Source organism: Asterias rubens, chromosome 3 (genome assembly GCF_902459465.1).
Source record: "Asterias rubens chromosome 3, eAstRub1.3, whole genome shotgun sequence".
Classification (NCBI taxonomy): Eukaryota; Metazoa; Echinodermata; class Asteroidea; order Forcipulatida; family Asteriidae; genus Asterias; species Asterias rubens.
In genome coordinates this window covers 5,356,982-5,372,571 of record NC_047064.1, presented here as the reverse complement: position 1 = coordinate 5,372,571, position 15,590 = coordinate 5,356,982, and the positions used below count along the sequence as shown (strand labels likewise).

The window sequence follows — 15,590 nt, the reverse complement described above, 5'->3', positions numbered from 1 at the left end:
GGCCGGCCTTCAGAGGAATTCTTATAATATAAAAGGGAAAAATAGAACAATAGCAGGACCCTATAAACCAAATCCGAAAGTTCGCCCCAAAGAGAGGCTTAAAACCACTCTTGGTATGGGGCTATAAGCAGAAACAAAAATATTAAAGTGAAATGAACTCAGGGGGCACCCCGAGGCAGGGAGTACCAAACAGTTACGGTACAGTACGTCTAGAATGAATCACACAAACTCCAGCTTGAAAAAAAAAACGTTCACATGCATTCGCATGGGAGTATGTAAACAGGATTAAAAGAAAGACTCCAACCGTTTTCATAGTGTGCTTATTAAAAAAACATTTTTATTTACATTATTACTACAGTTGCGTGTTAGATAAGAGTTAACATGTGGTTTTTTTTTTGTTTTTTTTTTGCAGGAACATAACATTTTTATTCTATAAGAAATTACATCAAGAAGTTTGCATTAGCTTGAATTTTTGACATAAAAGCCCATACACTGTACTGCCGCATGATTTTTAGAAGGTGCTATAGCCTACTGTAGGGGTGGCAAGAATTGACCCAGGTTGCCATCTAAAAATCGTAGGGCCTTTAAAAAGTACTACAATGTACTAATTCGATAGTCTTGACTCCATAACGCTCCTTTAATGTTTTAGTCACGCCGCTAGAGTGCGCTATCGTCTCATAAAACACTGACCAAAATACAACTTGAGCGTCGTGAAACCAAGACTATGATAATGATAGGAGTAGTAAGGAGGTGTGGACTTTTTGCAATTCTTTCTTTAGTTTCGACTATGATTTGTTTTCTTTTTTTCTCCAACACAATTTTAAACTGCTGGGCGGTTTGGGAGCCAATGAACAAAAACAAAACTCGCTGGGTCGTCAGAGCAAGTTTAGAGAGAGTTGCCTGCTTTATATAATTATCAGTGAATTATTCGAAAGCAACATTGATAACAGTTTGAACCCTGAAATTTTACTTGCTAAAATTAGACCATAAGCAATCCTAGAAGTAAATTTTCTTGCACCAAAACCCACTGTCTCGTATTAAAAAAGTGAGATGAGCTTTATTTACAGAGACCCACCTTTGGTTAAAGGTATACATTGTTGTAATATTATAATATGATTGGAGGAGCTGACAAAGTCGCCGATAGAGTTCATGTTTTGTGTGATCAACAGTTGGCCTACATGGAATATTAACAAACCTGTGAAATATTGCCCTTAAGGCCATTTGACACTTTCGGTAAACAGTTATGTCCAAGGTCCACACTTGGTGTATCACAACTTACATGTATATATAAATTAACAAACCTGTGAAAATTTAGGCTCAATCGGTCATCGGAGTCGGGAGAAAATAACGCGAAAACCCATCCTTGTTTATGCACGTTTCGCCGTGTCATGACTTTGCGTTTAAAATAAATCCGTAATTCTCGATATCGAAAATTGATATTGTTTTTAATGTTCTCTCAAAAAGTAAAGCATTTCATAGAATAATATTTCAAGAGAAGTCTTTCACCATTACCTTCTGTAAACCCTGTAAGTTATTTGTAAATCTGTGAACTTTTTTTTTTCCGTACCGAAAGTGTCCAATGGCTTTAATCCGTTTTACGGGTCCGAGAAAACAACGAGAGCACAATTTTACAGCATATAAACAAACAAGGGGTTTCGAATCACATCCTTTTCAATCCTGCAATAATATCTTTAATTTCATTGTTGAATAATATTGACGCAATCACTCTGCTGACCGAAACGAAAACTTATAACCTGAACCGTGCTCGGGAAAGTTTCTGGTGTTGTAGTGTAACTGCCACACAGAGGTTTTTATGGGGAGTTTATTTCAAGGCACTGGATTACACAAACTAATAATGAGAGACTTTGGAACGCTAGGTGACAGCAGATTACCAGGTAAAATCCATTGTTCTCGGTCATGTGCGCACGCTCAGAACTACGTAAACAATGGAAATTTAACTGGTAAGTCTGCTGCCACCAAGCGTCCCAAAAGTCTCCCATTTGGTAACATACAAACTTACTTCGTAACGTGCAATAAGAGCTGATGATAGTATAACAATAGAAAGAGTTAATTTCTCACTCGAAGCCTTTTATAGGCATAATCTGAAAGCACACAAATTAGTTGTGCAACAAAGGTGTTTTTTCTGTCATTACTCTCTTGCAACTTCAATAACTAAATGAGTCAAAATTTGCACATATTTGTTGTTTTTTGCATATGTTGGGATACAAAATACACCAAGTGAGAATACTGGTCGTTGACAATTTTATTATTATTACCAAAGGTGTCCTGTGCCGTTAATGGAGCACTAGAAGAATGATACACATAACTATACTTAAAGACAGTGGACACTATTGGTAATTGTCAAAGACTAACCTTCACAGTTGGTGTATCTCAACATATGCATACAATAACAAACCTGTGAAAATTTTAGCTCAATCGGTCATCGAACTTGCGAGATATAGTAAAAGAAAAAAACACCCTTGTGACACAAAGTTGTGTATACGTTTAGATGGTTGATTTCGAGACCTCAAGTTCTAAATCTAAGGTCTCGAAATCAAATTCGTGGAAAATTACTTCTTTCTCGAAAAATAGGGCACTTCAGAGGGAGCCGTTTCTCACAGTGTGTTATACCATCAACCTCTCCCCATTACCTGTCACCAAGAAAGGTTTTATGATAATAATTATTTTGAGCTATTACCACTAGTGTCCACTGCCTTTAATGGGGCACTAGAAGAATGATATACACAGAACTATACTTATAACTGTGAAGATTCCAGTGTTCTGATTTTGCTCATCAGCTCAGACACTCGCAGTCTCCCTTTGTAGTTCAGAGGAGCTTTTTCTTTCACGATGTATCTATGAGACAAACTCCTTAATTCCGATCATGAATTCTAAACCACTTGCGCCAAAGTGTGTGATAACAGTCACCAAGGTGTACGGTCGAAGCTGAATTGCTGTGAAGTGCACGTGTGTGATTTGGAAATGTCTGAAGTGGATTGAGTGAATAAACACTGTATGGCAGCTAGACTACTTTCACCACAATCGTTTCGTGTGATGGTTTTTCTCAGGCTGCTTTCAACACTGATGATCGTCTATTCCCTCTGCTGCATCATCACCTATTGTTCCATATGCCTTCTGAGTTCTTCCTCGTTGTTTTAAATTCCTGCGTAGTAACGAGATAAAAAGACTTTAACATACAATGTTCATATCATCGGGGGGGGGGAGGGGGCCGGGGTTAGCGGAAACGCATCCCATCGACCCCTCCCTCTTTATCAATCTCACAACCCATCCAGCGACCCCCCCCCCCCCACCCCCCATTATTCTCTTGTCAACTTCGATAACGAATGAGTATTATTTTCACAAAATTTTTATTTTATGCATAAATTATGTTGGGATACTCCAAGCGTGATTACTGGCCTTTGACAATTCCCAAAAGTATCCAAGTGTCTTTAAAAACTTGATCAGTGTGATCGGAGCTTGTTTTCCTCTTTGTCTTATTGGACAGATGCCATGACAAAATAACGTATAGAGTACTGCTGTATCTATTTAGGTTACGTTTTTTAAGGAGACAGTCACACAATGCAGTGTTTATTCCCACAACGATTGTTAACATTTTCTTATTAAAGAGAGGCTACAAATTAACGTATACATGTAGTGTATTGTTGTATCAATTTAGGTTTAATTTGAGACAATCACAATAGTAGGGGCCCACACGATTATTTCTATACAACGATAATGTTGAATTGCTCTTATTGAAAAGAGACCATTACTAAATGGTGTATAGGTTTAGTTTCAAAAAAACACATTATAACTCCCAACGATAGTTGAATTTTTCAAGGACTCTTGCATTTACCTCTTCTGAGCATATATTCATGTGTACAGGCCAGGTTCTAGGGTCTCCCTTCCTGGGTAACCCCCACCCGATGGAGCCGGGAATATCAGCCTTGGCCCGGTGGAAAGGAGCTCCAGTAGCTGGCCGGTAAAGGTAAATCAACTCGCTGGATTTCTCAGCAGATACTTCACCGATGCCAATGTATCTCTTGTCTTCGGGTATTTTCACGTCCTGATTTTTGCGACCATCTGGACCTGTTGTTTGCAAAATATTTTTATAAACCGGAAACAAAATTTATAATACAGAATATGCAAGTGGACAACAAGAGAAAGCCAGAGACATTATACATACGACATTGACAACAACAACAACAACGACATTAACAACCACAACCACAACCACAACAACAACAACAACAACAATAACAACAACAACAACAACAACAACAGCAACAACAACAACAACAACAACAACAACAACAAAACAACAACAACAACAACAGCAAAAACAACAACAGAAGTAACAACAATATCAACAACAACAGTCACCACAACAATGACGACGTCGACGACAACAGCACCGTCCTCATTTTGATTTGACTTGATTTGATTTGAAATGGTTTAAAGCCATTATACACTTTCGGTAAACAGTATTGTTCAAGCCCCACACTTCGTGTATCACAACTTCCATATAAAATAACAATCCTGTGAAAATTTTGGCTCAATCGGTCATCGGAGTCGGGAGAAAATAACGGGAAAACCCACTCTTGGTTCCGCGCGTTTCGCCGTGTCATGACATGTGTTTGAAACAAATCCGTAATTCTCGCTATCGAGAATTGATATTGTTTTAATGTTTTCTCAAAAAGTAAAGCATTTCATGGAACAATATTTCAAGAGAAGTCTTTCACCATTACCTTCTGTAAACCCTGTAAATTATTTGTAAATCTGTGAACTTGTTTTTTTCCTGTACCGAAAGTGTACAATGGCTTTAAAACTCCATTCATTTCAACATTCAGAAGCAGACATTGCGCCTTTGCCATTATAAAAGACATTGTGACCCATGATTTATGATGGAATCTGGGTTATGCTGATACACGAAAATAATCCAATGTTTTACCGTTGTATATAAAAGTAGGGTGAGCCCGGATCAGAAATAATCCTGTATAGTCTTCTCTTCAAGACGCCTATCAAACTATTGAAGGTTAAACCAATCAACTTTGTGATCGTGTTGTACTTCAAGTGTTTTAATTAGGCCGGTATTCCGCTCTATGTAGGGACTATACCAACTGCTAATTTCAAGGGGGAATGTTTGCTTTGGAGTTTTATCAGATATTTCTGTAGAAGTAAAGAGAAAAGGAGATCGTGCTCAAGTGTACTGGCTGAGTAATTAGTTGGGAGTTACCGGAGTGTCGTAGGAATGAACTCATGGCTGTGATTATATTAAGAGTCTTAAACGTTCTCCTGCTTCGGCAAGATGTTTCCCTTTTTTTAACATTATGAGATAGGGTTCAGTTCAGGTATGGGGTTTTTATTATTCAATTTCTGACGACTGATATGGTTTTTTGTCCATCCTTTGCAAGCTGTAAATGACATTGGAACTGGATCAAGTATTCTTGCCAGTGAACCAATGAATAGGTCGACGGACGCGGTTTGAAAAAAAATCTTTACAAATACATTTTGTTTAAGCACAACAAACAAACAGACGAACAACAACAACAACAACAAAAACACACCCAAACAAACGAAACAACAAACACACCAACAACAAGAAGAGTTTTCTTTACAGAAATACGATTTTTATTTTACGGAAGTTTTATTGCTGCCACATGAAAAAAAAAATATCTCTTATATTATGTACGTACACGTTAAGTCCAAATTGATCGTGTACGTACACTTATTCATGTGGAGGCAATAATGCTTCCGTATAGGTTTTACTAGTCTGTATAATCTATAGGGTTTGCGGCATTGTAAACTTCTTATTTTAAGGTCACTCCTCCTGACAGTCTTCTGTAGTCAATACACAAACTTCAATTTATTATCAAGTGGGTATCGACTTTATCTCTAGGCAAAGAGAGGTCGCCTCGTCTTATAATTGTTAATTCTTCAAGACAGAAAGGAAAGTCTACCTCCTACCCCTGTGATCTTTATTGATTAACACGCCGAACACACTAAGAGACACAGAGATGACGCAAAAGTCACTTTGTTATCTCTGAGACACGATTGGGTTTCTACCCCTCGTGTGATACTTAAGATTTTGTTGATTAAATCTCGGTAAGTTGTGCCGTAGAGGGAGTCAAGGAGATGTTGGCTCCTCTTGAATAAGACGCCAAACGTTTTCTGGAGGCAGCTGTACTCCCGTGTGTGATTATAGGGGGATGGTACATATGAATGTCTATACTGTTTATTGTGGATGCATATTAGTTAGATCATGGAGGAATTTATTCCTCCATGGTTAGATACAAATTCATGTTGAGGTCCCCGCTCTAGTCAATTTGTATTTGCCCTGACCATGCTCTGGCACAAAGTGGCTTTAGAGTTACCAGTTTAACTTGTGGTTCATTATTAAGAGTGGCACACAAAGTAGGTCTACAGGGGGAAATCTCGTGTTAGTGTTTTCCCTCAAACTTGCCGGAAATAACGGAACATTCACATATGATTTGTAAATTGAAGGGGGAAAAAAGATAGTCTCGAAATTCAGCCTATAACTGAAAATAACCGTAAAATGACTCAATGTCCTATGTGTTGTCAAGAGAGCTTCCCGCGATGTCAACAAATTAATAGTTTTGTAAAGTTGCCATACAGACATCAGTCAATCCTGCTCTATGGATGAGGCTGTTATTAACTTACCCTCCCTGTTTGACATGACACAGCCAATTCTTTGATAATTAGGTCTCAGGTTTTTGGGGAATGAAACTCTCGACTCAAGTGTTCACTCAAATTGTGCCCACTCAAGTCCTCCCATAGGGATAGTTATTGGATTGTAGCTAACTTTGCATACAGGAACTATTTTACAAGCTTCTACTAAAGTATTCCCCTACCTGTAAATACGAGAATTCCCTTGCCCATGCGGTTCGAACCTCTTGCTGTCATCCACGTTTCCCGTGAGTTACTTGATGCGCAAGTGCTCGGCCTAGATTTCCCATGATTGTCCGAAGCTGCGGATGGTGGTGACACTGGCATTTCTTTTATATTTTTTTCTCTAAAAACAGGCTTAAGATTTGACTTAAAAACGAAGAACAGCTTGGCCTAATTTGCGACTTTGCTTGTTTGTACCGTGTTTACAGACGGATGACAACACTGATCTGTTAAACCCACTAGTCGGTATAGAGCATTCACGATGTTTCTATTGATTTTTGTTCCACGCTTGGCAACCGTCGTGCACGATGTATTCCAAATGAATATTTAAAACCAAGACAGAAGTGGGGGTCCATTAAGACCATTCAAAAGGCGAATGACCTTGCATACTGTGATGTGCAATGATGCAAGGAGGGGCGTAGATTTGTAAGGAAACATTGAGGGAGACACGACGGAGTTGCTTCATCAGTTCTTTTCAACTCGGGCGTGTATAACTTCAGGGAGATGTCTCTCTCACTTTAAATGCACTGGACACATATGGTAATGTCAAAAGCATTCTCACTTGGTGCATCCCAACATAACGTATAACATAAAAACATGTAAATAATTTGGGCTCATTTGGTCATCGAAGTTGCAAGAGAATAATGAAAGAAATAAAAACCTTGTTGCACAAAATTTGTGTGCTTTCTCCTAGAAAAGACTCTAGGCCTGAAGTCTTTTTCAAATTCACATTTAGTGAAAGTTTACCTCTTTCTCAAAAGTTACGTTACTTCAGAGAAAGCCATTTCCTACACAGTTGTATACTATCAACAGCTCCCCATCATTGATCTTTATCAAGTAAGTTTGCGTGCTAACATTTGCTTTGAGCACGAAGGAACCCATGATTTGAGTAGTAACCAATAGTGTGTCCAGTGCGTCTAAAGTGATAGAGATATAACTCTCACTTTAACGAGCCACACTCGTTTTACACAACATATTAATTTAATCAACACAGGACTCTCTCGCAAGTTGATAGTGGCTTAATGCCTAAATTGATGGAAGAAAGAGAAGCAGGATTATTTGCACCTTGACCTTAAATTAATATGAAACTGCCAGTTGGGCCGAGAGTAAGAGTTATTCCCCGGTTTATTCCCGTGCATGTGTTCATCAGATCCTCCCACTGTTCTTATTGGTTCAGGATTGCTAGAAGTTGAATGTACATTTTGACGGCATTTCATTTGAATAATCGATTGCATCTCAACCCCTTCTCTGCTGATACAGCTGCTGCTTGTACAAAGTTCTCTGCAAAATAGCGTTTGGCAGTATTATCTTTTCCGTATGCTAGTGTGGGCTGGACGGCAGATAGTTCGGCATCTCCACATTGTCTGTATTGTTACAAGACGGTTTATACCGGGTGGCAGCCATGGGATTGAGGGGGAAAACCTCCACACTCCCCCGGTTGGAAACTGTTGCAGATGAATAACCAAGGTGTATTTTATAACACAACTGATGCATATAGTACACACCACTCAAGTACGATACAGGTGAAGCAACAGGGAGGCACAGTGATGTAAAGAGACCATTCCTATTGCCGTACACACTGTAGGGAATTGAACATGATTGACTAACGGAACTTGAAGATTCGTTCGGGACACTTCAGCTGTAACCATACAAGCAGTAAAGATACTTCTCCAATGAGGGTACACAAATTTGTGCCCCAATGTGGGTTGATACTGTAACGTGATTATTCTGGGTCAAGATGGCCCCGTGATGATTGCATTATTATTTCTATACCCCGACAGTCTTCATAATGAAAGAGAAACAAAGATCAAATTTCCACAATCGTACGAGCGTCGTCTGAAATTTATTTTAAATCAACACACGCCCGTGCTATATAAGAGAACGTTTTATTCGTGTATCAGAAGTCATCAAAATGTGCCCACCATTAGGATATCGCTTGTCAAAGACTTGCTTTTACCAGCAAAACGGGCTCACGCAAAGTGTTCAATTTTAACGAAAATTGAATGCACCTGCCCTAATCATAGGCCTTAGGAGGCTAGCAATCAAGTACCCAAATCAACAAGTACACATGTATACATTTCCTCTTTAAAGGGAAGGTACACGTTTGGTAATTACTCAAAACAAAATATTAACTTAAAAACTGACTTGGTAACGAGCCTTGGAGAGCTGTTGATAGTATAAAACATTGTGAGGAACGGCTCCCTCTGAAGTAGCATAGATTTTGAGAAAGAGGTAATTTCTCACTAAAATAATAAAAGACTTCTAGATTCCTATCTGAAAGCACACAAATTCGTCCAACAAGGGTGTTTTTTTTTTCTCTCATCATTTTCTCGCAACTTTGATGACCAATTTAGCTCAAATTTTCACATGCTTTGTTACTTTAGACTTATGTTGGGATACACCAAGTGAAAAGATTGGTCTTTGACCAGTACCAAACGTGTGCCTCCCTTTAAAGGGTCTGTATACATGTATAAACGATTGGTAATGACTCTGGAAATTATTGGCAATACAAACTGACTTGGTGAGCTCTCTGAACGTAGAAGAGTGAACATTTCAGTCTTTGTTTGAGTGGTGTCAGTGTCGCTCTGAATCACTCTGTTGAGTGAAATTTGAACGAACTTCACTCTAAATCGAGTTGAAAGTACCCGTCTTTCACTCTAAAGGGAGTTGTCCGCCAAATATGGCTCGTTGCAGTTAGAGTGATATGGCGGGGGGGGGGAACGAGTGGCTTTTCACTTTTGCATTAAGAGAGTACAACTTTAGCTTTGGATAGTATAACGCCTTTTATATATAAAAAAAATCACTCCGGGGTACTGCGGTTACGGAAAAAGATATCACTTTTCTATCCTCCAAAATTTGAACCTTCAGAAGCGTTAGTGACAGTTACGTTTCTCGGATTGTGTATTTCAATTGCAGATCATTCTTCCTGAGAGTGTGGACATAAACACCTTAGATTGTTGGCAATAGGGAGGTTTAGCTAGCTGCACGTTAAGTGAGCAAAACCGTTAACGTAAACGTCAGAAAACGCTGTTGTTAAAATCTCACGTTTTTAGCATACATGAAGTAGCATTTTTTCACGACAGGTGCGTACCGGCAGACGTCATACGTGAGCATGCAATAAGCCCAAAGTGGTGACGTCACCTAGAGACAACACAGTGTTTTGACGCCACGTTCACGTTTTTGCTCACGTATTGTGCAGCTAAACCTCCCCAATGTCTAAACATTTGCTACCTCTTTTTGAAATGAAGTAATGTTTACAAAGAGTTAGGTTTAATTGACTTACTCAACTGGTTCGCTTTTTGGGCACTGATTTTATTTATAAACGCTTGATAAGCCAAGTGATTTTTGAGAAGGCCGTAGAGGGCACCATAATTACAGGTAAATTAATTTGTTCCGTGATATTTTGACTTTCCTCAGAAAACGTTAACAGTAAAAAGGCATGGGGTGTAGGCCTACCCCAAAATGGTGTCTTTATCGTGTGCTTGGATTCTCAGGAATTCTTTAGACTCACTTTATTTATTTATTTATTTTTTTTATTTTTTGTTTTCGGGGGGGGGGGGTACTCGCGAGAGAAAAATAATGTGTTAAAGAAACATTAGTGGATACCATCTGCCTCATATCTGGCATGGTATAGACCTACCCACATGCTCATTATTGGAAAAGATCTGGTTACCATATACATGGAGGTAGAATTAGATCTACCTCTATGCCATAATATAGGCCTACCCGTAATAACATAAGCTTTGAAAGACATTTTGTGTATACACTGAGAATACACACAGAATAACAAGATGGGTTTTTCATGAATACGAAGACGGATTAATCGCCTTACGAAGTCGGGATGTATTACCTTCTACTCTTCGCTGGCCTCGTCTACCTCCATGGTAATACTATATACACTCAACCTTAGTATTTGTTTGGATTGTACAATGTTTGATGATTGCAATAATCATCATTCATTCTATTTTGTTCTCGAAACAATCAGACAAGATAAGATTGGATGAGTAGACGACCAAGGATATCCTTGGATGCCACTGCCACAATAGGGCATCATTCTACTCAACTTGATTGGGCCAACTTATACAAATAAGATTTTTTGCATGTGTGTTACGTACGAAAGCGTTTTGCTGTGCCATATAGATGAAAAGAGAGAAAAACGTCTTATCGTGTACGTACACAATAACTTAATATAATTTTACGTTCAATATAAATTCATACTTACTGTGTACGTATACATGTAGAGTTGAGATTTTTATTTATTTATTTTTTTTTATTCATGTGGCGGTAATACGCTTCCGTATAGTTACGTACGTGAAACGACAAACGGGTTCAAACTGGTTGTGGCGACAATTATTCACTTCAAAAATTGCATAACACACTTGCTCGTTTTACAATATTACTTTTTTAAACAAGTTTCCATTGTTGGCTACTATATTACATTGTTGGCTGCTATAAACGACAGCTTCCATGTAACGTTAAGATCATGAGATTCAACAGAACAATATTCGACTTGCTGTTGTTGTTATCTTTATTATTTTATCTGCTCATTCTGTTTTGGCATCAATAAAAATAATACTAATTATGATTTAAAAACACACTGATATTTTTTAATAATATATTGTAAATGGCCCTGTAGGCCTATGCCATGCTGTTTGAGAGAGAAACAGTAATCCTGGTGGTAACGTTGAACTATGCACTCACAAAATATCTTCTTTCCATAATTTTCTGCACAAAAAAAAGTAATGGCCTGACGTTTCGACCCTAGCAGTGTCTTTCTCTTTCATTATTTTAGGCTGTTTGTGTCAGTGGGTATCGCGGGGGACGTGGCCGAATAGGCCTACACTCTCTCCAAACTCAACTACAAAATGGCAAATTATACACACGTGTTGTTGTTTTTGGGGTTTTTTTTGGGGGGGGGGCTTTCAAAATGATGTTTAACGATTACACACTTCAACGCATCGTTGTACGTTATGACAAAATCATATAGAAATTCCATTGAAAATATAAATTTTCTACAAAATCCAATTACTTGTAGTAGTCTGCAATAACCACGCTATGTTATTTTTGGTGTCATAAAATGTCATCAACTCTACAATTGTTGTTGTACATACTGATGTTTACAAATAGTACACTTTCGAATAGACTGATTAATTTCACGATGTTTTTATTGACATTTGAATGTGCTACGGGATACACAATGCAAATCAATGCTACATTATTCAGTTTCCTAAGGGCCTTTTCACACGACAGCAATTTAAGTTTAGCACGGTTGCGAAATTTTACCAAACGCATCTCGTATGAAAGGACTAAGGACGGCGAATTTGAGATTTCACTAGTGACCTTGGATAATTCAAACACTGTGTCATTTCACACGAGGTGAAATTTTACAACCATGCTCAAAATTAAGCAAGGGACCCCTGCTAAATTGTTGTCGTGTGAAAATGGCTTTGGTGTATCATTATTGTACCTTCTGTGCGCAAGGTGACGGGGAAAATACTCTCTCGTTTAATACATAAAACAATACAAGCATTTATAAAAGAAACTGTATCTTGCACATAACCAACACCTCTATTAAACTTCAAGAATTTAGATTACGGTGAACAAATGCATCTATTTTATGCCTGTATTGTTATTTGTGTTATAACATTAACAGCTTTATCAACTTGAGGGCTCATTCCAATACATTCAAGATATAGACCCTTATCACGCTGTCACCATTGTGGTCATGTTCCCTGTTTCCAATAACAGTAATTAATGCGTAAATTCAATGCTCGTGGCACCAGACTATTATTTCGTCCAGCCTCAGTTTGGTTACAATGAGTTGGAATGGAGTAAAATCAAGATGGCCACACCATGATTACGGTCTATCGTGAAGAACAATCTCAAGATGGTCGATTGCTGCAGTACATCCAACAATGACTTTGTAATATTTAGCTTCGGGCGGGAAACACATGTCCGATTCAGTCAAAGTACTTTTATGCTAAAGACGTTCGAAATTCAAGAAAGAAAATGAAAAAAAAAGAATAAAACCTTCAAGCGTTTTTGAAATGTGTTTATTCAAATCAATTTGATCAGCTTGATGTTTAGGTGCTCAGGATACAGCTGCATGTCAATCTATTGAGTAATCTGAAACTCAACTTGTCAAAATCCTCAATCGCAAATATTGACTGAATGTCTTCGAAACATGCCTTCCCATTGTCACAAGGGAACACATAAAGATCTGTTCACTCAGACAAAATGACAAGACAAGGTTTTGTTTTTCTAAGACTTCTATGAAACATTTGATAGAGTTTAACCTAGACGAATACATTTGAGGTTTTTTAGCAGGTCTGTTCAATGGAATGAATTTCGATTATCAGAGTTATACAATTACTTATAATTATACCAGCCTGCAGCATGTAATACGATAAAATAGTTTTTTAAATAATACAGTGTTATTTATTAACGATGTTTTTTTTTTCCACAACACCTCGAACACAGAAACAACAGATGTAAGTTTAACCTTAAATTTGAGCAAACTGAAGCAGTCATCGTAGATAGAGAAAGCAGCCCAGCCCGTTCAACTAATTAATGCGTAACAAATCGTTCACCGGTTACCAGTTTATTTCAATTGAAAATTTATCTTCACGCCACAAATAAAAATAGTTTTATAATTTGTCAACCCCTTTCTTCAGATAAGACAAAATAGTCGAAGGAAGATGAGTTTAAATACTTTTACTGAAATTTACATAAATAATAAGAGTACATACAACTGTTTATTATGCTTATGTACAAATAGAGTGTAAACACTGATGAGCGATGGTCCCAAACTGGTTCAGACATAAAACTGGCCACCGGAACTTTCAAAAGCAATGTAAAAATCATTAAATTCATGATTCGTGTCTTGAAATAATTCAAGTTCGATGTTCTTCTGATGTCTTCATTTGGTACCCGACACACAATACTGTCGGAGTTTCAAACAGCTACAGAGGAAAAAAGACAAATATTTACCATTCAATAGTGTGGTAATAATAGTCACTCTCCTGTGAATCATAATTATTGCCCTGTTATTAACTAAAATATCAGAGCAAGTATAAAAGCAATCAGAAACTTTAGTTTACTTATGTTTCAGGTTCTTTACTTGTTCTTATGATTGTTGATTATGTCAGGAAACCCATATTTCCCATCTGGGAATATCTCGGTTTCTATTAAGAAGAACTCCCAAGCTCCAAAGGAGAAGGAAGGACGCGAATAACAATAAATGACAAGTTTATAATTGAGTTAAGTTTCTCTTGTTGAGGGAATAAAAGGTAGGGTAATGGCTGAAATAACAGCATGGTACATCATTGGGAATAGGGGAATATCACCATCATATCCCCCCGTGAAAACCGCACTATCATCGGCGCCGATTTGGGACTTGGCACCGCGTGAGAAGATCGGATGCGTAAAAACAAACGCGATGTCTCACAGCTGCAATTATTTGAAGATTTTGTATGTACGTCATGGGGTAATTTCATCTTTAGAGCGGACAATTCGCGCGTAACAATTGATTCAGAGAGACTAACCTAATAGATTGGCTCGTAAGAATTCCTGTATGCCATATCTGCCCGCTGGGCCTTTAGAAATTAATGTATACGAATATAGTTTGTTCACTGGTTGATTGGTTTTCCAAACTTCAAAAATAATTTGATCACAAAGAATAACTTTACTCATTTACAGAGAAATAATCAAATTCGGTGAATGTCATGGCTGTGCTTTTCAAAGTAAGAAAGACGGGTTATTCTCTATAAATACAACCCGTCCCTGTAAGCGAAAACCGTGTCATCAATATATCTGGCTATTTTTGAGTCTGTCTCACTGTGTGGGCGTTTTGATTTTAATCTAAATTTTAAAATATAGCAGCAAACATATTTCAAACAAACTTCTTGCAGTTACTATATAGACTTTCTTTCGCAACGTCACAACCCGAGGTTTTGCCAACGGATGTTTAACAACTATGGATAGCCATTAATGCAAAACAAAAAAAGATGACCAAAGTTTGAAACAATGTCACACAAATATTAAATAATTGTGCTGATTTTGTTGGAAACGAAGCCACCAATCATTGGATATATAGATTTTTTTTTTAATGTAAATTTTACAATGTTGAACTTTGTTAGAATATCTGTTTAAACACAATTGAATAATATGCTGACATGCAGGTGTCCATGCCTACCAGGGCCCATTTTCATATAGCTGCTAAGCAAACAAATGTGCTTAGCATGAAATTTCTTCCTCAGAAAATAGGATTACGAACCAAATTTCCACGTGATTTGCAGGATAAGCAAACAACAGCTGAATACCAGTAACCAGAAATATGCAACAATTGGAAACAAATGTTGGTAATACTGTCTTAATAATGGAAGAAATCTCAAGCCAGGCACATTTTTATGCTTAGCAGCTCTTAGAATTGTGCCCAGAGCAGTTTGTTTATCAACACTAGAAATTTCAACAAGAGGAGCTATGTCATTGTTTTATGTTGTATCAACTATTGATTTATGTTGTATCAACTTATCAACTGGACCCAATTTCATAACTGCTTAAGCACAAAAACAAAACAGTCCTAAATAGTTATGCTTACCGAAATATGGTTACCGGCAAAAACACCATACCACAAATTGTTACTGGTATCTTGGTCATTTCTCTTAGCAGAAAATGTTTAAACA

The 15,590-nt window shown here is 37.7% G+C and overlaps 2 protein-coding genes across 2 annotated transcripts in view; both read right to left on the bottom strand.

Moving 5' to 3' along the window:
• Positions 1-2,656: 2,656 nt before the first annotated feature.
• Positions 2,657-7,194, bottom strand: LOC117288589 (uncharacterized protein C4orf45-like). Its single transcript, XM_033769505.1, has 3 exons — positions 6,870-7,194; positions 3,854-4,086; positions 2,657-3,163 (listed from the first exon to the last, which is right to left on the bottom strand). Exons 1-3 carry the CDS (start codon positions 7,009-7,011, stop codon positions 3,113-3,115), a joined length of 426 nt encoding a protein of 141 aa, XP_033625396.1. The 5' UTR covers positions 7,012-7,194; the 3' UTR covers positions 2,657-3,112.
• Positions 7,195-11,807: 4,613 nt separating this feature from the next.
• Positions 11,808-15,590, bottom strand: part of LOC117288176 (corticotropin-releasing factor-binding protein-like) — a 38,000-nt gene continuing 34,217 nt past the window's right edge. Inside the window, exon 8 of the mRNA XM_033768910.1 lies at positions 11,808-13,868. The gene's annotated coding sequence lies outside the window, so the exon portion shown is untranslated. The remainder of the gene's footprint in view (positions 13,869-15,590) is intronic.